The sequence below is a fragment of the Diaphorina citri genome, unplaced genomic scaffold (genome assembly GCF_000475195.1).
Source record: "Diaphorina citri unplaced genomic scaffold, Diaci psyllid genome assembly version 1.1 scaffold135, whole genome shotgun sequence".
NCBI classification, from domain to species: Eukaryota; Metazoa; Arthropoda; class Insecta; order Hemiptera; family Psyllidae; genus Diaphorina; species Diaphorina citri.
In genome coordinates this window covers 371,364-396,853 of record NW_007377572.1, presented here as the reverse complement: position 1 = coordinate 396,853, position 25,490 = coordinate 371,364, and the positions used below count along the sequence as shown (strand labels likewise).

The 25,490-nt window shown below is 37.4% G+C and overlaps 7 protein-coding genes across 11 annotated transcripts in view; 2 read left to right on the top strand and 5 right to left on the bottom strand.

Annotated features, from left to right (window-relative positions):
• Window positions 1-10,496, bottom strand: part of LOC108254636 (phosphopantothenoylcysteine decarboxylase) — an 11,581-nt gene extending 1,085 nt beyond the window's left edge. The window contains exon 1 of the mRNA XM_017449868.2: window positions 10,130-10,496. Within this exon, the coding sequence (XP_017305357.1) occupies window positions 10,130-10,459 (330 nt within the window). The 5' untranslated portion in view covers window positions 10,460-10,496. The remainder of the gene's footprint in view (window positions 1-10,129) is intronic.
• LOC103504822 lies at window positions 347-2,100 on the top strand. 2 transcript variants are annotated; one of them, XM_008469120.3, is made up of 3 exons: window positions 347-590; window positions 1,219-1,469; window positions 1,596-2,100. In XM_008469120.3, exons 1-3 carry the CDS (start codon window positions 395-397, stop codon window positions 1,941-1,943), a joined length of 795 nt encoding a protein of 264 aa, XP_008467342.1. In that variant the 5' UTR covers window positions 347-394; the 3' UTR covers window positions 1,944-2,100. The 2 variants fall into 2 exon arrangements, with proteins under 2 accessions (XP_008467342.1, XP_008467341.1); XM_008469119.3 differs by having other exon boundaries at window positions 349-617.
• Window positions 2,418-3,949, bottom strand: LOC113465628. Its single transcript, XM_026820301.1, has one exon. The coding sequence runs from the start codon at window positions 3,928-3,930 to the stop codon at window positions 2,638-2,640; it is 1,293 nt and encodes a 430-aa protein (XP_026676102.1). The 5' UTR covers window positions 3,931-3,949; the 3' UTR covers window positions 2,418-2,637.
• LOC108254637 (cytochrome c oxidase assembly protein COX19) lies at window positions 10,405-11,337 on the bottom strand. 4 transcript variants are annotated; one of them, XM_026820303.1, is made up of 3 exons: window positions 11,250-11,282; window positions 10,878-11,159; window positions 10,405-10,529 (listed from the first exon to the last, which is right to left on the bottom strand). In XM_026820303.1, exon 2 carries the CDS (start codon window positions 11,147-11,149, stop codon window positions 10,886-10,888), a length of 264 nt encoding a protein of 87 aa, XP_026676104.1. In that variant the 5' UTR covers window positions 11,150-11,159; window positions 11,250-11,282; the 3' UTR covers window positions 10,405-10,529; window positions 10,878-10,885. The 4 variants fall into 4 exon arrangements, with proteins under 4 accessions (XP_026676104.1, XP_017305359.1, XP_026676103.1 ...); XM_017449870.2 differs by lacking the exon at window positions 10,405-10,529 and having other exon boundaries at window positions 10,813-11,168; window positions 11,259-11,337; XM_026820302.1 differs by lacking the exon at window positions 10,405-10,529 and having other exon boundaries at window positions 10,813-11,190; window positions 11,273-11,331.
• A 194-nt stretch (window positions 11,338-11,531) lies between these two features.
• Window positions 11,532-14,538, top strand: LOC108254632 (coiled-coil domain-containing protein 51-like). Its single transcript, XM_017449856.2, has 4 exons — window positions 11,532-11,591; window positions 12,380-12,613; window positions 13,858-14,080; window positions 14,266-14,538. The coding sequence occupies exons 2-4, from the start codon at window positions 12,433-12,435 to the stop codon at window positions 14,456-14,458; spliced, it is 597 nt and encodes a 198-aa protein (XP_017305345.1). The 5' UTR covers window positions 11,532-11,591; window positions 12,380-12,432; the 3' UTR covers window positions 14,459-14,538.
• Window positions 14,511-20,131, bottom strand: LOC103504836. The gene is made up of 8 exons (XM_026820275.1): window positions 19,615-20,131; window positions 19,054-19,307; window positions 18,880-18,949; window positions 18,420-18,787; window positions 17,426-18,182; window positions 17,269-17,336; window positions 15,225-16,813; window positions 14,511-14,715 (listed from the first exon to the last, which is right to left on the bottom strand). The coding sequence occupies exons 1-8, from the start codon at window positions 19,667-19,669 to the stop codon at window positions 14,511-14,513; spliced, it is 3,366 nt and encodes a 1,121-aa protein (XP_026676076.1). The 5' UTR covers window positions 19,670-20,131.
• Window positions 19,855-21,263, bottom strand: LOC103504835. Its single transcript, XM_008469135.3, has 3 exons — window positions 21,105-21,263; window positions 20,438-20,756; window positions 19,855-19,864 (listed from the first exon to the last, which is right to left on the bottom strand). Exons 1-3 carry the CDS (start codon window positions 21,169-21,171, stop codon window positions 19,855-19,857), a joined length of 396 nt encoding a protein of 131 aa, XP_008467357.1. The 5' UTR covers window positions 21,172-21,263.
• Window positions 21,264-25,490: the final 4,227 nt, after the last annotated feature.

Sequence of the window (25,490 nt, the reverse complement as noted above, 5' to 3'; positions counted from 1 at the left end):
AACATTGCATATACCAGCAGCGATAGCTCCTTGAAAGCACCAGTTCCGCATGGATTACTGAAGTTGAGCACGGTTGCGCGTGCATGGTTAGTACCCGGATGGGTGACCATCTGGCCAATAGCGTGCTGCTAGGTTTTAAAAAAAAAATATTGGAGTCATAGAAAGTAGTCAACCAGTTTTTCCATTGCCTATAGAGGATTTTTTTTTACTATGTTTTTTATTTTTAAAAAAAAAAAAAAAAAAAAAAAAAAAAAAAAAAAAAAAACTTGTTTAGACTGTGAGAGCAAAGAGACTTTTCAGTTCGAAGCTGGCAGTATAAACAAGGTATGTTCAATTCTCTGTCCACATTTTGGTTTCAGGTGTTCTCGGGAACGGAGTGATCTCATTTCTCAAGATGCACAAAATGGACAAAACCATTCTGCTCCTCGGTGACGAAACCAAAGCTCTCAACACCAACATTCATTCCAATCTGAGCCGCTTGGAAAACAACCAAAGTCAAATAGCCACGCTCCTTACCCAAATTATGGACGAGCTGGGAGCTAGTCAACCAAATGTGAACAAACCTGTGGTCAATCTCCTGGGAGAGATAGGTAGGAAGATGGATGACATTAATCAAGGTAACATCATAGATTTCCACATTAATTTTTACAATAAAATAAATTTATCTCACAATACATATGCTTTGTTGCTTAGCATGTAAATAAATGAGGAAATAAATTACCTCTGTGCCTGAGTGGTCCAATAGCTTTGACTCTCAACCTGGAGGTGCAGGGTTCGAATACCAGCCAGGGTGGAAATTTTCTTAGATAAGCGGATGTAAAGGAATGCACCTTGAAGTAGGTAATGTGAAAGCGATACCAAGGTATTCCTTTAATAATAATAAAAAATCCAACTTCCTTCTCACAAAACAGAGGCAATATTGCCTTGAGAAAGTATAACATAAAGATTGTGGCATATTAAGCCGCAGTGTAATTTCCTTTTGGAAACTGAAACGATTTCCCCTCTTTGGATTTCCATTTGGTCTAGTACAGGCGCTACCACACCTCCTAGTGGTTGAACTAATCCCAGTATTTTCCTTTATAAGAGGGGACATGAGCTACAGAACAGGGGGAATCATCTCAGTTTACGAAAGGAAAATACTACACAAGGTGCATTCATAGAAGAAAAAGTGGCAGATGAAAACCCTCACAGGTCCTAATAAAAACCTCTTTTATCTAGGCCGGGACGGTTCTGAAGTAAGTGGAAAAACCAGTGCAGAGCTCATCAACCAGTTGAGTGCCAACCAATCCCATATGATGCAATTGATGCATCAAATGTCCCAAGAGCTTCAACGTATCAACAGCACAGAAACCGGTCAATCCAATGTGGTCAGCCGAGGAAGCCAGAGTCTTGTCGGGGGAAGTCAATCTTTTGTTGAAACCAGGAATGGCAAGGGCATGAATGCTGAGGCTCAAGCTAAGAATGGAATGGTGGATGCTGAAGCCAGTCGTTCTGGGAACGGCGGAATCGCCAACACTGGGAGCCTGTACAACAAAGTGTCAAGTCTGGGGGGGAGTGCAAAACAAGCCCTTGTGGGTTTGGTCTACGATGGAATGGTGGATGCTGAAGCCAGTCGTTCTGGGAACGGCGGAATCGCCAACACTGGGAGCCTGTACAACAAAGTGTCAAGTCTGGGCGGGAGTGCAAAACAAGCCCTCGTGGGTTTGGTCTACAGGGGTGCAACTGCCCCTGGTAATACAACTATTCCTGTTCAAAATATCGCTGTTCCTGTTCAAAGTACCACTGTTAATGCTAATGGAGCCAAAACAGTTGGTGGAGGCAGTGATAAGACTGAAATTTCAGCCGTCCATGGAGCGGCGAATGAGGACGGGTCATGGACGAGGAAAATCGTCTATTTCGGCCTGGTTACGTGTGTTCTGGTGTTGCTGACGACCCAGTCTTAACAGATTCACTCGGTACCAGTTTTGGCTTCAAAATAGTTCCCGATGGAGGGAAAATAGCTTTCAATGGAGGGAAAATAGCTCTCAATCGAGGGAAAATAGCACCCAAAGGAGAGAAAAAAGTTTCCAAAGGGAGAAATAGGTCCCAATGAAGGGAAAATAGTTTCCAGTGTCGAGGGAAATAGCTCCCAGTGGAGGGGAAATAGCTCTCAAAGTTCCTAATGGAGAGAAAACAGTAAGAGACTATAGGTTACATAAAATATAAACAAAATGTATTAATAAAGCAAGATTAATGAGATTAGATCTATAAATACTTAAATTAAAATTTTACTTTTGTATGTACATTGCTTAAGGTAGAAACACATTACTATCACGTCACGTGAGCTCATGGGGAATCAAGAATTTCGATCATCATAGCCACACTACTCTCACGTCACGTGCTATTTTTATTATTATGATTTTTATTATTAGTGATAGTAGTGTGGTAAGGTAAGGTAATATTTATTTGTTTTAAAAATCAAATTTTTATAACAATGGTTGGCAACCTACATACATTAATAGGTATAATATAAATTAAAAATCTATTTAAAATGCTAGTTACCCTACTAAATTACATTTTCGAAATATATAAACATGATAGTAGTGTGTTTCTACCTTTAGCCTTATGAAATTTTTAGCTATCGTTAACTATCCCTGTTTACCAGGTAACCCTGTTTATCTTCTGAAATTGTTTCGACATGACTACAGTATAGGACCTGGCTGACAAATATTTGTTGACTTGAACAACCACAATTCTGTAACTGTTACCACCGAGCAGAGGTTTGTTGAGAACTTGGCCATAGTCTGGAACTTCACGGTCCTCCCCTTCCTCAGCATCAATGTCCACAGAACAGTTGTCATCATGAGCAGCACACACGTGTGTCACCCACCAGTTGTTACTGTTCAGAATGTGATTCATATCATTCCTGAAACCAAGCACCTCGGATGTAACATTGGTACCTTCGTTCAATTCATGCACAATGATTAGAATATCACTCGCTAGCGCGGAGTACTCTGTAGATGACTCTTCAGCATGACTTGTCTGAGACCAGACCACAGCAACACCGTCCACTTCAACTCTAGGCATCTTATTGATAGGGATGTGAGGTGGTGGAATGACAAATGTTTGGCTCGCTTCCGGTCCTAATCGTTTTGTGAATGGTCTAATGGTGATTTGATACGAAGAAGCATTCTTGATGTCTTGTAAAATGTGTGAATATATCTCCTGTTCTGAAGTCACAGTGTAGTCGATGACCACTATATTTTGACAGCACAGGGTTTCATCGAATGAAGAGAGATGTTCTACTTCAATGACGAACTTCCTTAATATCCCGTTGAGTAAGTCAGGTATTCGCCATGACAATGTCTTGTTTGTATCAGAGATACTCATCTTGATATCACTGACAGCGGAGGGCATGGTCTCTCTGGTTATTGCATAGATGGCTTGACTTGGATTTCCTTCAGGGAATTCCTCGTTGAATACATTTACCATGATCTTGTATTTCGTATTTTGCTTCAGTTCAGTCACATCACGGCAGCTGTAAGAAGGCCAAGGTTTGCATTGGAATGAACTTGGCTGACTTGATGATGTGGTCATATCCATATCGATAGTCTTGTTCCAAATATCACTGTGGAGTTGAATGCTGATTTTGGTGATGGTGTAGTTTGCATCTGGCATTTTCCACCTCAGTCCAATCACATCTGAACTTGTCTTGTATGCCGTCAGCTCTTGTACTTCGAGCACTGGTGTTGCTTTGGTTGTAAAGTTATGTTCTACATAGATTAATCTGTTGAAACCTATATGATTGACATACCGCACCTTGACAGTGTATTGTGTTTGAGCACGAAGTCCCGTCATTTCCAAGTGGTTATTTTTGGTCTCATACATGTGTAAGCTGTTATCCTGAGTATCATGCAATTCAATATTGTATTTCTTGAAAAACCCATTCATGTGTTGACAAGACCCTGGGGGAGAATAACATGTGAAATTGTGATTGAAACATTTTGAGAGTTCATGGCACTGGTGAGTTACACTTTTCCTGCCTTGGAGGTGTAGTGGTCAAGACGCTCACCTGGTAAACAGAAGGGCGTGGGTTCAATTCCAGCTGAGGCATGGAATTTTATCCTCAATATTATTTGGGAATCTGACCACAATAATAGTAGTAGGTAGCCTACTGCTGAACTAAAGGGACCTTTCAGTCCTATGCAAGCAGTAAGTATAAATAGGTAAGCTATTATTATTTTGCAAGTTAATTCTTAGTGCAGGAGTGAACCTATATAAAAAGTTGTGAAAAATCCAAATCAGAAGCTAAAACTGTGAAAAACTATCTAATTTTATTTTTTTTATTTTTTTTTTTTTAGTATGCTAATGAAAAATTCTGAACAATTTTAACATCATGTTACAAGTCATAAGACAGTTCATGTGATGTTATCATGTATGGGAGTTTACGTTTTGACATCTACATTCTACATAGATACAAGGTTTAATTTTTTTTTTTTTTCAAACCAATTCATCTTGGGAACTAAAAGTCCTAGAAAGAATCCTTATTTCCTCTGCTCTCCATAAAGGTCTGCGCTTTCATTTGTAACTTTGAATTTCTGTGCCAATAAGGTCGGTGAAATATCGGGAACTTTCCTACTTGTGATGAACGTTAAGTTATGCGCCTTCATATTTTGGTTTTTGTCGGCAGTAACAAATAGTTGATATTGAGCATTAGGCTCCAGATAGTGCAGGGTATAAGAGGTATCGGATGTTGTGACAGTCTGAAGTGGGGACTCAATCACATCTTTGTTGCAAGCCAAGTATCTTATCAGCTTGTATTTGATGTAATATGTTTTGTAAATCCAACTTTGAAACCACTTAATATCCACTCCAGAGTCAGTTTCCTTTACTGTAACACCAGATATTCCAATAGAAAAATCAATGGTGTCGTCAGTTGTCACATTTATATTAGAAATAGGAGTACTTTCTCCATATATTGTATTCTTCTTCAATATGATGCAATAGGTTTGACCAGGACTTAAGGTTTCAATTTTGTAAGAATTTCCTCTGATATCAGCGATTTTCAGCGATTCTAAATAGCCGTTCTCAGTTTTCTCTATCTCCAAGATATAACCAATGGATGGACACTCTTCGGTCCCTGAATCAGTGTCTTCGTTCCAAGTTAAAGAAATGGACGTGTTGGTTTTTTTTTTTTTTTTAGTATGCTAATGAAAAATTCTGAACAATTTTAACATCATGTTACAAGTCATAAGACAGTTCATGTGATGTTATATCATGTATGGGAGTTTACGTTTTGACATCTACATTCTACATAGATACAAGGTTTAACTTTTTTTTTCAAACCAATTCATCTTGGGAACTAAAAGTCCTAGAAAGAATCCTTATTTCCTCTGCTCTCCACTTTACTTTCAAACCTCACCTAAATAAGTGCATAAGGCCATAAGGCCTATTATGACACAGAATAATAAGTGTACTTAGGTACTTACAATAACAACATTCTTGCCGATATACACATAGGACCCAACCGATGCAGCATTCACCACGGTGTTTTCATCAATGAAAACGTGGTCACCCATTTGAAGAGGGAAGAAGGCCACCCTGAAAATAAGATATAAAGATTTTTCTTCTTCTTCGTCTTCTTTATAAACCTGAAAATATGGATCATCTTTTTTCTCACTTTTTCCGATGTTCCAGTCAGGGTCAACATTTTTTGTCAGCCTCTCAATCAGCCCTACCTACAGTGATTACTTTAGGCTGACATTTGGTTTTGGCAACAATGCCCTTTTGCACTCAACCTATGCTATTTCTTTAACAAGGGAAATTTCAGGCTAGTGTCCTCCTTGTTTAAAGTCTCCCAGAGCCAGCCTAGTTAGCTTAGTTGGTAATGCGTCTGCCTTGTAAGCGCTAGGCCGCAGGTTTGATTCCCGCCTGGGGCAGATTTTATCCTGATGGGATAATGTTTGTTCTTTGAACGGCTGGCTTTCTCCTATCCTGTATTCCTTCCATGTGTCTCTAACGTCTCGTCTATGAGGAGAACTCTGAACAGATATATGGTTCCTGGTTTCAATCCGTCTATTGTGGTGTTCATGGGAATTGAGTTGAATTCTTCATAAGGACCGTTATTCCATGTTTCGTTCATGTACTCGCGATATTGAACTCTATAAAAGATGGTATGATCATACGACTTCTCAATATTACTCGGAGCTCGGAGTAAAGTCGATATGAAGATCCACAGTATTGAAACTGGAGTTCAACACTATTGGAGGTAGCTTCAGATAAGAGTGGGAATATTTACACGCGGGCCATATCAGGTATGGCGTTGTACATCCACCCCGACAGGCACCAGTATACTGATCACACCCATCTACACAATGGGGGGGGGGGGGGAAAATGCATTGAAATGTGCGTAAGTAGTTTGTACGCGTTAAACAAATAATGAAATAAATACGTACATATTTATTTATTCATTCTACAATAAATACCTTGTAAACAATTCAATAAATACATATGTCTATTATCTCAAATAATACAACATACCTTGTAAATAAAAAAAAAAAAAAAAATCAATCCAATAAATTGATATTCTTACAATTTAGTACAACTCTACTCGTTAGGAACATTCAAAATAATACATACAGGGAAATTGTGTGCCTGCTGGCGTTTCCTGGCTCCACTCAGGTGAGGTTAATGTGAGACATGCAGATTGCCACCAATGGAGGGTAAAACCCCGTCCCCACTCAGGCCGGATACACAAAAATCCTACTCTGAGACTTCGGTGTAGGGGCAAACAGCCCTAAAGGTTGGGTTAAGCTTATACGAATCAGGTTGAGTGTTGGGTGAGGTTAATGTGAGTTAGTGGGTAGCTTGTCGCCGAATGAAGGGTAAAACTCCGATCACTTAGCAATTATACACTGATATTACACCTCTCTCGACCCCACTCAGGATAGGTACACAAAAAGCCCACTCTGAGACTTCGGTGTGGGGGCAAACAGCCCTAAAGGTTGGGTTACCTCTATAATACGAATCAGGCTGGGTTATTTGAGGTGGCTAGCTTGGCCGCTTTTTCTTTCTTACTTTCTCTTGCTCGCTTTCTCCGCCAATTTCTCCGCTTTCTTCATGAGCTTCTCTTTCTCCTGTTAAAAAAAAAAAAAAAAAAAAAAAAAATGTGGGTTAAAAATTATGTCTCTTAATAGATTGGTCTGTCATATTCTCCTTCTTCTTCCTTCTTCTTCTTCTTCTACTTAGCCTTTTCCTCAAATTCTAAAACAATGTAGAGGACAAAGTTCCAAACCTTGGCTGTGATTGAACCCACACCCTTCTTATTAGCTAGCAAACATCTTTGACCACTACCTACACCACCAAGATGAGTGCAAAAAGGTAAGTAGGTACTTATTTATCATCTGACGCAATACTTACTGTCTCCACATAGCTGTCCCTGTCATAATAGATATTGGACAGTTCCATTCTAAGAAGTAATCTATGCTGTCTATCCGTAGGAGAGTACCGTAAACCAGAATGGATTGATAAGAGTTTTCTCGGAGCAGTTTATTTTATCTATGAATATTCGACTTCTTGGTACTTAAGTCAAACTTAGTATCAAACAAATAAAAACCAAACTGGGTACCTACTGTGTTATAATTATTTTTTAGATAGATAATAAATTAAATATTCCAGTAAAACACGAAAATGCACCCACAAATAAATTATTAAATGTAAAAAAATCAGTAAAAACTAAAAAAAAACTTCAAAAATGAAAGTTTCTCCTTTTTAAAAATTGGCGGCTTTTTGGTTCAAGGGGGTTGTGCGAGAGGGGATAAAAATGACTTCGAAGTGAAAAAAGTGAAGCAGGAAATAGAAATGCTATGCATGTTGCCTATCCGAATAATTTTAAGGCAGTGGCAGTATTTTTGTAGGTACGAGTACCTATGTGAATTAGACCAAGAGCTGGCGTCCACAAAAATTACCTTGAACTCTAAATAGGCTGAGATGAGATTTAGAAAATGAGATAAAGCCAGCCTAGTCAACTTGGAGGGTAGCTTGTCGGCCTAGGCTGCGGGTTTGCTTCCCGCCCGGGGCGGATTTTATCCTGATGGGATGTTTGTTCTTGGAACGGCTGGCTTTCTCCTATCCTGTCTTCCTTTTCTCTTCGCTTTCGGGATAATAAGACATTGGCAGTTATACACTTCCCTCTATCAAACCTCCTAAAATCAAATCTAATAGGTATATAAAAATGAATATTTGTTTATGTGTGCGTGTATGTGTGATCCTTTTCTCTTCGCTTTCGGGATAATAAGACATTGGCAGTTATACACTTCCCTCTATCAAACCTCCTAAAATCAAATCTAATAGGTAATAGGTATATAAAAATGAATATTTGTTTATGTGTGTGTGTATGTGTGTTTGTTCGAACTTTATGCCTGGCCAAACCGCTCATCCGATTGCTATGAAACTTTGTCAACTTATTGCTTGCACTCCCGTGAAGGTTATAGGCTATTTTCCGGTTCGTTTTTGTCAAGCCACGCCGACCAAGACCACTAAATGGATGAGTGACATGAAAGGCCATGCCTTATGCCTTACTTATGAAAATAATTTCTATTCCTGGAATAAAACAAATCAAAGAAAAAATGCAGCCGTGAATTATGAATTAGGAAATAAAAATCATATGCGTAAAATTCATGTTTATTTTATGTACCTATAGAGGGGAAAGTAAACTTACATACAAAGTTATGTTTATCAATACAGACTACAGATTATTGTAATCTCAAGTAAAATACAAGACAATTGTGCCCAGGACCACAGAGACTGGGATTCAGCAATCTGATTGGCTGAAAAGTTTGAAATCAACCAATCGTATTTAAGATTGACTTTTGAATTAAACAATCTGATTTACTGACAAGTTTAAAAGTAACCATTTCGATTGCTTCATCCAAAAGTCAAACTTGAATCTAATTTAAACTCAGAATTTTTTTTCCCCAATCATATAAATGTGGCTTGCGGCAATGACATACATAAAATGTTAATTGGTTAATAAATAGATTTAAGATTGACTTTTGAATTAAACAATCTGATTTACTGACAAGTTTAAAAGTAACCATTTCGATTGCTTCATCCAAAAGTCAAACTTAAATCTAATTTAAACTCAGATTCTTTTTCCCAATCATATAAATGTGGTGGCTTGGGGCAATGACATACATAAAATGTTAATTGGTTAATAAATAGGTTTAATTGGTTAATAAATGTACACAAACTTTTTATATTAAAACTATTGGCAAATTCTTAAACAACTATGAACCCTCTGTCACTAGAATTACCTATCATACTGAAAAAGTGAAAATTCCATTTGGAGAACTTTGAGGTTGTGGTTTTGTGCTGGGATATGAGAGGCTAGGCTTCTAGGACTAGTCATAATATTATTTTTTCCTTCTTTTTTTCTTTCCTAATGACGTTGTACTATTGTATTAATTGAAATGTTGTATTTTTATTGTTATATTATGTACAATAAAAAATAAATTGAATTGAATTGAATAGTTTTTTGTTTGTATTTTATGGTATTGAGTGGTAACTTACGTAAACTTGTGGGGTAACTTACCACTTCAATGCCAAAGTGTACAAACAAAAAACTAGCCCTTAAAGCCTAGCAAAACTAGCCCTTAAAAAATAGCAAAACTAGCCCTAGAAGCCTAGCAAAACTAGCCCTTAAAAAAAAATCTAGTGATTTTCAAGTCAAATCTAGTGATTTTTTTTCCTCGAATCTAGTGATTTTTTAAAATTTGGAGTGGAGACCCTGTTTTTGACTTGTAATTTTATTTTCTGTTTGTCAAGACCTCACAACTTTTGAACTTTGAAGAATTTGAAGTAAAATTTCGTTTTTCGTAGGTACTTACCTAATAGGTAATTAGTTTTCTCAACCTCTTTTCATTCTTGCGCTAATTCAAGTCACAAGTGAGTGTTTCTGTTACCTACTATAAAGTACCTACTCTTTTTTGTCTACTGTCATCAAGTCAGTACTAACCCCAAAAAAAAAAAAAAAAAAAAAAAAAAGGAGAATACTACCTACTACCTACCTTTGTTTATCACCTCACAGGAGGGAGAATTTGTTGTTGATAATACAAAACTGTTTTCAAAAACTCAATGGCAAAAGACTTACCGTGGCTAGTTTTGCCAATGTATTAGCATCTAGTGGTGCCAGCACAATTATATCACACCATTTGCTCAGCTCAATGTGAAGAACTGGATCTCCTCGCTTCTCCCACGATATCCATTCATCATCGTCACTGTAGAATCTGATGTTGGGTTTATGTGGTAGGTCAGGTACAAAATGAAATGCATGCTTGGTCATGACAACATTCAAGTTGATGATCATAATTTTGTTGAATTCGTACTGAAGTTGCTCGATTTGTTCTATTAGTTCCGGTAACTTTATGGTTGCAACACTGCCTGTACAGCATAGAAGGATGTTGAACTCTTTAAGATCCATCAAATCCGTTGTGTGGTTTGGATATTCTTACGCTCAATGCTCAATTGGGTTTATAATCTGGCCATGTTGTCTGCAATGGTAAAAAAATTCAGTGTGAGTTTGAATACGTCTAAAAGTCTGGATGTTTGTGTGAAAAGCAAGTCTGACTGTTCATGAAAAAAGCGGCACAAGATTGACTATTCTGCCAATGATTCTTTGAAGAAAATTACAATAACCCCCTTTAAAAAAAGCATAACCAAAAAAAAGAAAAAAAAAAAGTTTGTATAAAGCTGTACATTTTGGAAACAGACCGTTTTCGCTCTTCTGAAGCTCATTTCCCCTCTTTTGGCCTGGCAACATATAATTTTCCTTTCAAAAAAAAAAAAAAAAAAAAAAAAAAAATCAAACAAGATTTAACAATATAAAACACAAGGACAACCAGACAAGTTATTTCACAGATTTCTCAGAACTAGAGGCAGGCAAACCAAGCTTTTCCCAGTCTTCTTTGGCCATTAATTCTTTTTCCATGCGACAGCCCAGGTAGTCTTTGATTTCATCACGGCAAGCAGAGCTATCGCTGTTGTTTTTCTTGATACAAATCATATACTTTGTCATGAACGCTTTGCAATCCCCGTAATGATCTAGCGGAAAGCTACCCTTGTCTGGAGCAGTCGGAATGAACTTCTTCTGGCCAAAAGTCATCGAGGACATGGCAAAGGTGGTAGAATATTTACTCTACAGTGCTTGAAATTCTGGAGCAGTCGGAATGAACTTCTTCTGGCCAAAAGTCATCGAGGACATGGCAAAGGTGGTAGAATATTTACTCTACAGTGCTTGAATCGAAGTATGGTTGATTATAAAGGGTAAAATTAAGAGTGGAATGGGGAAAGAGTATCTTTTGTGTAGAAAATTTAAATTTTTTAATACATACCTTATCACAGAAATTTTAAAATTAGGTGGGAAAAATCGATAATTTTCACAACGAGGAAAAATTCTTTTGACAGTGTTGCCAAATCTTAATTTCAAAATGAGCGCGAAAAATTTGAATTTTTGATAACCTAGAACCTGTCCTGCCTGTGCAGTGTCTAAAACCTTGAAAATTTTCGGAGAAAAGTGATTTTCTATAGTGTTACAGCAGTTTATGCCGTTTATGGTAAGTTTTGATACTTTTGATATCTGGAATAGTAGCTTTTACTGCACCTGAGTTTTTCTCTCAAGATGTCTTTCAACAGGTGACAAATTTTCCACCAAGTACTCTACAACCTTGGAGCCAGTAGATCATACCTTTGCTTAAGAAATAGGTACCTCAAGTTTTTTTTATTTTTTATAGCTTTTACTGCACCTGAGTTTTTCTCTCAAGATGTCTTTCAACAGGTGACAAATTTTCCACCAAGTACTCTACAACCTTGGAGCCACTAGATCATACCTTTGCTTAAGAAATAGGTACCTCAAGTTTTTTTTATTTTTTTGCAGTGTCTAAAACCTTGAAAATTTTCGGAGAAAAGTGATTTTCTATAGTGTTACAGCAGTTTATGCCGTTTATGGTAAGTTTTGATATCTGGAATAGTAGCTTTCACTGCTCCATTCAGAAGAATTTGTTCCAATACAATGATTATTACTGCACCTGAGTTTTTCTCTCAAGATGTCTTTCAACAGGTGACAAATTTTCCACCAAGTACTCTACAACCTTGGAGCCACTAGATCATACCTTTGCTTAAGAAATAGGTACCTCAAGTTTTTTTTATTTTTTTTTTTTTAGAGGAAACTATCACACTAACAATGGAGATCAGGCCCAAAATTGAGAGAACAGAGGATAGGAAAAATCTGAGAACACAACCAAGTCAGAGAACAAACCTTATCCATTCAGGATAACCTTTGCCCCAGGTGGGAATCAAACCTACAACCTAACACAAGTTCAATTAACTTTTGAATATTTCCCAGGAATTCACAGCCATGAGTGTCAGTTGACCACAGTGGTTATTTCATCACAAACCATGGAATTCTACAAGAAATTATTGCAACTCTCCAAAAACAACATTGCTATTAAGAAGAAAATTCAGGATAAGCAACTGCTGAATCAGGTGAAAGCCATCATTGAACAGAAGAAATCGGACACCAAAAACAACATACACAGTCAAGTTGACACTGCACGACTATGGATGGAAGAGTTTACAGGTAGGTAATTCCTATTCCTTGGAATGTAAAATGTGATAATGGCCCAAATGCCCAATATTAACACATTGTCTACGGGGCAAAAAATCACGATATATCTCTAAGATTGGGGGCCTAATTTTGATAAAATCCACTGTCATTCAGATATGAATGACGCTGCTCAAAGAACGAGGTCACCACAATAATACTCTGCACTGTCATACATAAGTGATAAGTGTATGACGCCCCGTCCCTACATATTTGAAGACCGATCATCAATAATGTGCTAAGTGCCAAAAATATAAAATTTGAGTTAGGTACGGATTCACATACTATGAACCAGTGAACATACTCTGTAAAATGTGCTAAGCTTCACAACATTCCAAAAAATTAAAAAAAAATCTTGATAGATGGGGGTAGTGGTATGTGCTCTTTTTATTTTCTTCATAACTTCTGAACCCCTTGGAATTTGTGAGCACCAGAAAAACCCAAAGCTAAGCATATGATTCTCTATCGAATGTGATAAAAATGAAATCTCCAATGTCATTATTTTTGTATGACGACGAGATTAGAGAAGAGAGTCCTGTCATACAAATCTGTATGACACCATAGACAATGTGTTAACAAGACAAAATAAGAAGATTTTTGTTTTATTTAGCATCAATGGCTATTATTTTACAACATTAAATTAACACTTGCTAGATTGGATGGCATGCCATACTATAAATAATTTTGTCTACCTGTACTTTTTTTTCGTGTTTGAGGACGAAGTCCCGTCATTTCCAAGTGGTTATTTTTGGTCTCATACATGTGTAAGCTGTTATTCTGAGTATCATACAATTCAATATTGTATTTCTTGAAAAACCCATTCATGTGTTGACAAAATAATGAGAAATCTGTCCAGTAAAGGTCTGCGCTTTCATTTGTAACTTTGAATTTCTGTGCCAATAAGGTCGGTGAAATATCGGGAACTTTCCTACTTGTGATGAACGTCAAGTTATGCGCCTTCATATTTTGGTTTTTGTCGGCAGTAACAAATAGTTGATATTGAGCATTAGGCTCCAGATATTGCAGGGTATAAAAGGTATCGGATGTTGTGACAGTCTGAAGCGGGGACTCAATCACATCTATGTTGCAAGCCAAGTATCTTATCAATGTTTTATTTAGCATCAATGGCTATTATTTTACAACATTAAATTAACACTTGCTAGATTGGATGGCATGCCATACTATAAATAATTTTATCTACCTGTACTTTTTTTTCTCAGGATTGGACAAAGTGCATGCAGCCCAAGCTGACGTGTTTCACTTTCAAAATGAGTTCATCAAATCTCAGGCCAAACGTCGAGAGCTCGGAGCCAAGTTGTCATCACTTCAAACAGAACTGAATGAGTTACATAATGAGATTGTAACAACCAATCGGAGTGAAGAGAAATACCTGCAGCTCATCACACGAGAACATAAGCTGCTGAAGTTGGAGAACCAGTTGAGGTTAAAATCCTATGAGTTAATATATGTAAAGTGTAGGCACCACTGCAAAAAGGGGATTGTATGACAACACTGAATACAAAAAATCCCACTCTGAGGCTTAGATGTAGGGCCTAACGGCCTTAAAACCTGTGTTGAGCTTAACAAATCTACAAGGATCTAATTATGATACTGTTTATACTTTTCAGAAATGATTTTGCTCTCACTGAAGCAGAGGAGAGGGAAAACTTTACTCTCTTCACAACCAAAATCAAAGAGAGTCAGGACAAAGAAAAGGAGCAAGCATTGAGAACCAAATATTGGACCATTATTGTTTCCTCAGCTGTGACTGTGATAGGTGAGTGTTCTCACTATGGCATGGAGTTTATCCTAAATGGATAAGGTTCGTTCTCGGAACGATTGGCTTTTCCCTATTCCTGTCTTTCTTCTATCTTTAATTTCGGGATGATGAGACCTCAGCAGTACAGTTCCCTTGATAACCGGTGGCACAGGAACATCCGTAGTACGATGTACACAGAACCATACCTTTGCATTCATTTGAAGACGTGGAACACATCTTGGAACACTTGTGTCCGAAATGATTCCTGTCACATGGAATTTCACACTGCTTGCCAGCAAACCCAGGAGGACAGCTACAAGTGATGAACCGGTAGCACAGGAACATCCGTAGTACGATGTACACAGAACCATACCTTTGCATTCATTTGAAGATGTGGAGCACATCTTGGAACACTTGTGTCCGAAATGATTCCTGTCACATTGAATTTCACACTGCTTACCAGCAAACCCAGGAGGACAGCTACAAGTGATAATGTATAGGTACAGTTGAGCCATTGTTCATCAGCTGTTGCCATATTATAGCTTTGTTTTTGTTTCCATCGTAGAGGGGTGGTATTGTGGACTCTGGCAATGGCGTATCAGCGGTGATGTTGAACAAGGGAAGACCCTGGTCGTTTTCCTGAAATGAAGCCGCAATGCACGTGTTGAGATATTTCACACTCTCCCCATCACCAAACGTGTTAAACTTGTACACCGTGGTAATGTCACCCACACCTGATGAGATTAGATCTATAAATACTTAAATTAAAATTTTACTTTTGTATGTACATTGCTTAAGGTAGAAACACATTACTATCACGTCACACAAGTGATGTCAACAGGTGATCCTCCATTGAAACAAATGGAACTATTCTTGTCTTCATTAGTATTGAGGTACTTTCGTGTGTTGTAGATTTTCTTGAGTTCGGATTTCTCACATGGCTTGGCCATCTTTATTATTTTGTACGTGTCAAGGTACGTTTCTTCCCAAATATTCCCAATACGAAAAACAAAACTGTCAGCTTCAACTTTGATTCTTTTGTAATTGGTCCAGTCCTCAGGAAATGCGACATTCACTTTGCTCAGTATTCTATTAATTGATCTCATTCGCTGAAGAGTATATTTTCTAACCAACGCTTGAGAATGGAGCTTCAGTTGATTATATGTGTTTTGCTCTTCTACATACATATTGAGATCATACCCAGGTACGTTTTCATGGAAAATAATCAGTGAAGTGTTGTTCTTTAAAGGTAGCCATGGTGAGGCGATTGCAGACGGGGATTGCATTAAGGTATACGTAACACTAACCCGAGCTGATACATAACGACCTCTTTCCTGTTTTATACTACTCAACGTTCCATTTGGTACAACATTGGTCACGTGTACTTTGGAAGCCGTCTGGTCGTAAATGAATAGTTCACTTTTTAAAGTTATGAAGAAGTTGATTTCTCCACCGCTGCTATAACCGGTACCTTCATAACAAGGGGTCACTAGTACACCATTTTTGTGATAGTAACAAGCTGATAATAGTACACTGTCAAGTGTTATAAGGATGTAATGTTCTTCGTGAATAAGTTTGATTATGACTTGAGGAGTTCTTTGAAATGTTACTCTGAGAAGAATCTGTTCAGTATTTACGATCTCGTTACTAGTAAATAGATTCAAGGTGTCTGTGCTTCGTGGTGCAGTTTTTGTTTTCAGTGATTTACCACGGTTGATACCCTCGACTTTAGCACCAAATGAGAAATCCGATTGAAACAACGATTCAGAATAATCAGAAGTGATGTTTGCATAGTCTGGTACAAGTATAGGTACAGTGGTACCATTGTTCATCATCACGTAATATGTTTTGTAAAGAGAATTTTTAAACCAATTAACATTCACTCCAGAGTCAGTTTCCTTTACTGTAACTCCAGATATTCCAATTGAAAGATCAATGGTATCGTCAGTTGTCACATTTATATTGGAAATGGGGTTGCCTTCTCCAAAGATTGTATTCTTCTTCAATTTGATGTGATAGGTTTGACCAGGACTCAAATTTAAGATTTCGAAAGAATTGCCTTCGATCTTGTCTGATTCTTGTGATTCTAAATAGCCGTTCTCAGTTTTCTCTACCTCTAAGACGTAACTTGTAGCTGGACACTCTTTAGCTCCTAAATCAATGTCTTCGTTCCATGTTAAATAAATGGACGTGTTGGTAACAGATTTCACATTCAATTTAATTTCTTTTTCCACAATATTACACTTGGTCATTCCTAAGTGTATTCTCGTCAAGTCCAGAGGATCATGTGTCTCTAATGTTCTGTCTACAAGAAGAACTCTGATTTCATAGCTGGTTCCTGGTTTCAATCCGTCTACTGTGATGTTGGTAAGAACTGGATGAAACTCTTCATAAGGACCATCATTCCATGTTTCATTCTTCAATGTGTTATGTTTAAAATAATTGCTCGGGTGTTATTTCAAGATCATCAGTCATTTTTACTTTCCTTTTTTTAATTGTGAAAAATGGTTGTGAACGTGTGACTGTGAAAATTGAAGAATTTGATATACGCTTGACGGAAAATTGGATTTCAACTAATCTAATTGAAGAGTTTAAAATAAAAATAGCCCCGGCTTGGGCCCTTTTTGAGTGAAACGCCCTTTTTCTCATGCGAAATCCCGAAATAGACCTGTTGGGAACCAGTTTTAAAAAGGTATAATATTTTAAAGTTTTCTTTTTCGCCTTCTTCACTTGAGGAGGGATTTGAAAAGGGAAAGATGATAACAATGTTCTTATCTTCTGTGCCTTTGTGACAAGTTAAGGATTGGGGATTATGTAAGGTAATCCATGTATAAAGCATCTATGTAGGCATTTGAACTTTTCATCTACACACATGATACTTATCACACCCCTGTACATCACAACTTCCACATTTTTGTCTGCAATCTGCACCATAGTAACCTTCGGAACAATGTTCCAAGCATTATACTTATCACACCCCTGTACATCACAACTTCCACATTTTTGTCTGCAATCTGCACCATAGTAACCTTCGGAACAACGTTCCAAGCATCGCTCTCCTTGATAACCGGTAGCACAGGAACATCCATAATACGATGTACACAGAACCATACCTTTGCATTCATTTGAAGATGTTGAGCATGATTTGGAACACTTGTGTCCGAAAGTGTTTCTGTCACATGCAATTTCACACTGCTCACCAGCAAAGCCAGGGGGACAAAGGCACGAAAATTTGTCCAAATTTGATCCTCCATTGTAACAGGACAAAGGATTTTCGTGTAATCTAATGTAGGGAAGTTTTATAGTATCGTAGATTTGATTGAGATCTGACTTTCGACAAGACTTCTTGATCTTATGTATCTTATACAGGTCAACATACCTTCCTTCCCATATGTTATTGATGAAACTATTGAAGTCGTTTTCAATTTGAACTTTTATCCGTTTCTGATTTGTCCAGTTCTCAGGAAAAGTAACATCAACTGTAGCCAATACTCTTTCGAAATTGTAACTGATGAACTTAACTACCGATTCTCTATAGTTGAGATTCAATATATTGTTTGTTTTATCCTCCTCTACATACACACTGATATTGTGATGTGGTTTCCGTACATACAAGATAACCAGTGAAGTGTTAGTCCTCAAATCAAGCCAGGGTGAGACGATTATTGAGGGAGGGTATGGTTGTATAAGTTTATAATGAACATAAAATGTAGTTTCATTATAATGATTTTCATCGATCGTTGCATTTTGGTGGAAAATACTTGTCAAGTCTCCTTTAATTCCAATTTTGGTATTTCCCACCTTTTAAAGACCAAGCACAAGTCCTCACGATGGTTGACTGCGGTTCAGGACGAGCCAGCCAATTTACCATGGCTAGAGCTAGAGACCACCACCCCGGTGTATAGCAGATACAAAAAGATATCCTTTCTTTATACTGCTATAAAATGTAGTTTCATTATAATGATTTTCATCGATCGTTGCATTTTGGTGGAAAATACTTGTCAAGTCTCCTTTAATTCCAATTTTGGAATTTTCCATTTTACCAGCAACATGATCGTATATGAATAAGTTACTATTATACATTCCACTATTTAAGACCATTAATACAACATGAAAGTTTTGAAACTCGTCAGCGGTATAACCGGGACCAGAGTGACAATTGCCGACAGTTCCATGCCGATATTTCTGGCAAACCTTGATTTCTGAACTGCCTAATGTTACTTCTAAGTAACGCGTTAAATCATAGGAAAGTTTAACTACTATTGTGGATCGAACTTTGCATTTTACTTCAATGAATTGATTGTTGGGAGAATTCTCTCTGAAATCATTGCCGCCAAAAAGACGCGTGTCTGTGTCAGCAATTTTTACCATCTTTTCTTTTAATACTCTAGGTTGGGAGAATTCTCTCTGAAATCATTGCCGCCAAAAAGACGCGTGTCTGTGTCAGCAATTTTTACCATCTTTTCTTTTAATACTCTAATATTATTATCCATTATCCTATATCCAAACGAAAAATCCGATTGGGATAACAATTCAGAATAATCAGAAGTGATGTTTGCATAGTCTGGTACAAGTATAGGTACAGTGGTACCATCGTTCATCATCTGTTGCCATCTTGTAGCGTTAGGTCCATTGTAGAGAGGTGGTATTGTCTGATGTTTGCATAGTCTGGTACAAGTATAGGTACAGTGGTACCATTGTTCATCATCAGTTGCCATCTTGTAGCGTTATGTCCATCGTAAAGGGGTGGTATTGTGGACTCTGGCAATGGCGTATCAGCGGTGATGTTGAACAACGGAAAACCCTGGTCAATTTCCTGAACATAAGCTGCGGTACATTTTTCCTGGTATGCCTGTCCATTCTCTGTAAGTAAGGAGTCGAACTTGAACACCGTGCTAATTTCATCATGACCTGTAACAAAAGTTTTGGAAGAAACAATAAAGGTCGACTTCAAGGATATATTGACCATGCAGCATTACAGCTCTTATATCCGATAGGTGCTAACCAAGTACCAACCTACCATCTAGAATGGCTGGAAGACCAAAACCCGACCCTAACCCGCCTAAAACGAACATTTCCAGCGGAAATTTTCCACCCATTTCCCGATTTAATAATAATGTGTATGAAATTGTAAATTTCGCAACCAAAAAAGAATAAATAATTACGTGTAACAATTTTTTATTGTAATAAATTAATAATTATTAATAATCATACTCACCATCACTTGACGAGATTAAAAGCAGCACAAATAAAACCAACAGCAAATATTTCATATCAAAGACGAGGAACTGAATAAATTGTAAATTGAATTTTTTCTCTTTAAATATGAAGGTACAAAATTCTCTAAAATAAGTACCTATCTGTTTTTTCTTCTTTTTACAAAGGTAATTTCTTAAATTTTCTACTTTTCTAAAATAGTAAAATCTTTAAGAGGTTCTTCTTTTTACAAAGGTAATTTCTAAACTTCTCTAAAATAGTAAAATATTTAAGAGGACAATGAATAATTTATAACTTTTTTTTTCAATTTCAGCTTACACTGTAGTTCTAGGTTAAAATTAAGAAAACATGTATCGTGTATCCCATTGTTATACTGATTTTCAAAAGTTCACCTATTTTTATTAATTTACTAGCCGAAATCCATAAGGCATGGCCGTTCATGTCACTCATCCATTTAGTGGTCTTGCTCGGCGTAGCTTAACAAAAACGAACCGAAAAATAGCCTATAACCTTCACGGGAATACAAGCAATAAGTTGACAAAGTTTCATAGCAATCGGATGAGCGGTTTGGCCAGGCATAAAGTTCGAACAAACACACACACACACACACACACACAAACATTTTTATATATTAGATTTTTAATTATTTTCTCTCTTACTAAAAAATTACCTACATAATTTTATTATTTTCACGGGTAAACTTTACACGAGACGTTAATTCTCTTACCCTTTTACAAACCCTTTTCAACATTATCTCTGTAAATTGGGACACCACGTGATCTCTTTTCATTGACAGATTAACATAAAGCATTTGACAGGAAAGCGTTCGAATGGCAAACGAAAAATCATAACTCCATAATAATTGTGAAAAATCAGAAACGATGTTTGCATAGGCTGGTATATGTATAGGTACAGTTGAGCCATTGTTCATCAGCTGTTGCCATATTATAGCTTTGTTTTTGTTTCCATCGTAGAGGGGTGGTATTGTGGACTCTGGCAATGGCGTATCAGCGGTGATGTTGAACAAGGGAAGACCCTGGTCGTTTTCCTGAAGTGAAGCCGCAGTGCACGTTTTGAGATATTTCACACTCTCCCCATCACCGAGCGTGTTAAACTTGTACACCGTGGTTATGTCCCCCACACCTGCAACAATGTTAATTAACATCAATAATCAAATAATCACCCATTATTATCTGATACACCCTTCCTGGGGACAAATTATTAAATACATTAAGGAGCCCCAACAAGTCAAGAATGTTTGACGGCGTTTTAGATACAAATATCAAATGAGCGACCAGTAACCAAGAATAAACAATTACTTGATAAAATTAATAATATAGAGGCTCTTGGTAATGATATGGATGAGTTTAACTTCGGAAAAACACCTAAATACCTTTGTAATCTTTGTATATCCTGTTATTAATCAAATAATGCTAGCGTGTAAACAAGTTTAGTAAACAAACAAAATAATCAACAAGATAATGTACTTACCTAACTCGACGCCCTCACTTGACGAGATCAAAATCAGGCCAAATAAAGCCCACGGTAAATGTTTCATTTTGAAAACGAAAAGTGAAAAAAAACATGCATCTATTAATTTGTTCAAAGGATTTTCAAAAAATCAGTTACTTTCTTTTATGTTTATTTTATTTTTTTTATTATTATCTATTATTTTTTAAAATATATTTTTACAAAGATTTAGACCTACATAATATCTACCTTATAGGAATATAGGGACTTTTCAGTCCTATTTGGGCAATATAAACAAAGTACCTATCTACCTATATTTTATTTCCCTATTTTAATATTCTATCCTTTCTAGCTAAGTATTTTTTACTGTTTTTCTGTCCTACGCGTTTTCGTCCTAATATACATTATACGATGTCTTCGCGTTAATTCTCTATAATTTTACTTGTGTCTACACTTGTGTGTGGATGTAGATACTTTGCTCACGATTTTTTGGCACACAGCTCCTTGAGTTTAGCTTTCTTTTCAATTTGAGCTGCGGTCGGTGTGGCATTATCCAAATCATTAGGAGTGATGAACGTATAGTTATATGCCTTCACATTTTGGTTTTTGTCAGCAGTAACAAATAGTTGATATTGAGCTTTAGGTTCCAGGTCTGGTAAGGTACAAGAAGTATCAGATGTTGTGATGGTTTGGATTGGAGACTCAATGACATCTTTACTGCAAAACAATCGTCTGATTTTCTAGGTGTTGTGGTTCTCGAGATAGAGCGATCAGTGTGTGAAATGTGAATGAGTGAATGGATCTTGTTCTTATAATATAAGATTCAGTTCGAATAACATACTAGAAACTTTATCCTAAGCAGTTTAGGTTCGTTCTCGGAACGACTGGGTTTCTCCTATCCTGTCCTGTTTCTCTCTTGGATTTCGAGACGATAAGACCCCCGTTGTTACAGTTCCCTCTATCAACCCTCATTGAAAGAAGAAGAAGAAGAAAAAGAAAAAAACATATTAAAAAACAAAACAAAAAATATTATGACAAATTGAACACAGAAATTATGTCAAATTCAAAAGTCGTGTCCAATTCAACGAAATTGTCTCCACGACAATTGTGACTTTGAAAAATGATGCCCCGGATCCCCAAAATTTATCATTTCTTTTTCACACTTCATAAGGAGATAAATATAATTCCTTAATATAATTGTATTGTTATGTTTAAAATAATTGCTCGGGTGTTATTTCAAGATCATCAGTCATTTTTACTTTCCTTTTTTTAATTGTGAAAAATGGTTGTGGACGTGTGACTGTGAAAATTGAAGGATTTGATATAGGTACGCTTGACGGAAAATTGGATTTCAATTTAACTATCTAATTGAAGAGTTTTAAATAAAAATGATCTCAACTTTGGCCCTTTTTGAGTGAAACGCCCTTTTTTTAATGCGAAATCCCAAAATAGACCTGTTGGAAACCAGTTCTAAAAAGATATAATATTTTAAAGATTTCTTTTTCGCCTTCTTCTCTTGAGGAGGCATTTGAAAGGCAAAGGTGATGAGAATGTTCTTATCTTATGTGCCTTTGTGACAAGTTAAGGATTAGGGATGATTTAGGGTAATCCATGTAGGCATTTGAACTCTTCTTCTACACACATATGTAGAGTACATAGGTACTTATAATGTTATGTAGATAATTATACTTGTAACAAGTATGAATTTCGGCTATAGTTTAATTTTTGAAAGAAGTTATTCAGGGGAAGATATCTTACACTCTTGCCATACTTTTCTTTAGGTCAAACATAACGAGACTACCTAATCGTCGTAACTGACAAGGTCTTATTGTCCCGAAAGCGAAGAGAGAAGAAAGACAGGATGGGGGAAAGAACGAACCCTATCTGTTTAGGATAAAATCCGCCCCGGGCGGCAATCGAACCCGCGACCTAGTGCTTACAAGGCAGACGAACTACCCTACAAACTAACTTGGCTTGCAACTCTCGCGAATAAATGTTTCAATTTTCAATTCAAATTGACTTCTATTAAAAATTGGATTGTAGAATTTTGCATTCGTATAAGTTCATATCTAAATATCTGTAAGTACGAAATGATGAAATCTCCTACCTACACCCAAAACTACCTTTCATACATATCTCGTAAGTACACGTAATGTACCTACACCTACCTACCTACCTAGTACAAATACCTACCTAAATATTTGCCTCCTCAAGGAGAAAGAGTGAGGAAGGGTGCGTAATGCATGAATGAACAAATGAGTGGTAACTGGTAAAGGTGAGATAAAGGCAAATGAGAACTCAAATGCGATCAACATAAAACAGTATAAATAATACAGCCAGCCTGGTTAGCTTGGAAGGTGAGGCGCCTGCCTTGTAAGCGAGGTCGCGGGTTCGATTCGCGCACGGGTCCCAAACAGATGAGGTTTGTTCTCGAAAAGGACGCGGAGAAGAACGAGGAAGAAAGAGGAGATTGAGGAAGGGAATAATCGAGAATAAGGCCGAGGAAATGAAGAAGAGGAGAAGAAATAGGAGGGGAAGTAGGCAGAGAGAGAGCAAGAGATAAGAAAGGATGAGGAAGGGAATAATCGAGAATAAGGCCGAGGAAATGAAGAAGAGGAGAAGAAATAGGAGGGGAAGTAGGCAGAGAGAGAGCAAGAGTGAAGAAAGGGCAGTAGGAAGAGAACGAGAGAGGTAGACAGAAAGAGAGGGGAAAGAAGAAGAGATTGTATGAGAGGAGAAAGAGTAGGAAGAGAACAAGAAGAGGAAATGGAAGAGGAGGAAGAGGAGAAAAAGAAGAAGGAGTAGAAGAAGAAGGAGAAAAAAATGGAATGAGTAGGAAGAGGAGAAGAGAAGAAGAAAGTAGACAGAAGGAAAAGAGGAGGAGAAGAAGGGGGGAAGGGAAGGAAAAAGAGGGAAAGGAGAAGAGGAAAAGAAGAAGAAGGAGGAAAGGAAAGGGAGGGAAGAGAAGGAAGGAGGAAAGGAAAGGGAGGGAAGAGAAGGAAGGAGGAAAGGAGGGAGGCATAGAATTCACTGCTCAAGTGTCTCCAGTAGACAGAAAGAGAGAGGAAAGAAGAAGAGATTGTATGAGAGGAGAAAGAGTAGGAAGAGAACAAGAAGAGGAAATGGAGGAGGAGGAAGAGGAGAAAAAGAAGAAGCCGGAGTAGAAGGAGAAGGAGAAAAAAAATGGAATGAGTAGGAAGAGGAGAAAAGAAGAAGGAAGTAGACAGAAGGAAACGAGGAGGAGAAGAAGGGGGGAAGGGGAGGGAAAGGAGAGGAGGAGGAAGAGGAAAAGAAGAAGAAGGAGGAAAGGAAAGGGAGGGAAGAGAAGGAAGGAGGAAAGGAGGGAGGCATAGAATTCACTGCTCAAGTGTCTCCGTGTGAAACAAATGGGATTAATTCATTTCAAATGAGATTAACCCGTAATAGCAAGACGTTTAAAACAAGCCTTGTTTAGACTGCTGGAGTAAAGGGACTTTTCAGGCTCATTCTGGCAGGATTTAAACAAGGTATATTCTATTCCAGGGGTTTCCAACTTCCATGTGTATGCGGGCCACATGCTACATTGGGAGGTATTTTGCGGGCCACATATGTCCTACAATGCTCCCCGCATTGTAGGACCCCCTCCCTAACTTTTAGAAATGCAGTCCGATCGAATTTTGAGCACCGCAGGCGAAATTTTTCAAAAAATATTCTCTTAATTGTAGCTGAACACTAAAGGGGGTCAGTTTCCAGGCAAGTTTGTACAAATCCCAAAAAGCTTCGCGGACCACAAAAATGATCCGACTGAATATCTCGGGAACGGTACAAGCTAGAGACTTGAAATTTGGTATGTAGTTCACAAATGTGACAAGGATGCAACACAAAACGTTTGGTTGAGATGGTTGCTGCGCTTGGCGGTATTTTGACCGCTTTTGGACAGATTTCGACCGTTTTTTGGCGGTTTTCAGCTATACTGACTAAACGGTTAGAGATATTGTAAAAGTTACTATAGAACATAAAAATAAGCATCATTCAATAGGATAAGGAAAGTCGTGTGATGTTCACACCAGATTTTTTCAATCCATCAATATATTTTCAGCACTTCACTGACACTTCAGTCGTATACCATGTGTAAATGACGCGTTTTGACTAAGAGAGAGAGTGAGAGAACAAACACCAACATGGTAAATTAATAGAATAAGAGCTGAGAGAGAGAGAGAAAGAGAGGGAGAGAGATGATATATTGAAAAATAATTGCATTACTCTTTTTTTAAAAAAATGAAGAGATGAAAAATTATTAAATTGACTTGAAATTTTCCGTGTGACTCTTTTCTGCACAAAGCTCTTCAGACAAGGTTCGTTCTTGGAACGGCTGGCTTTCTCCTATCCTGCCCTCGTTCTCTCTTCGCTTACGGGACGATATATATT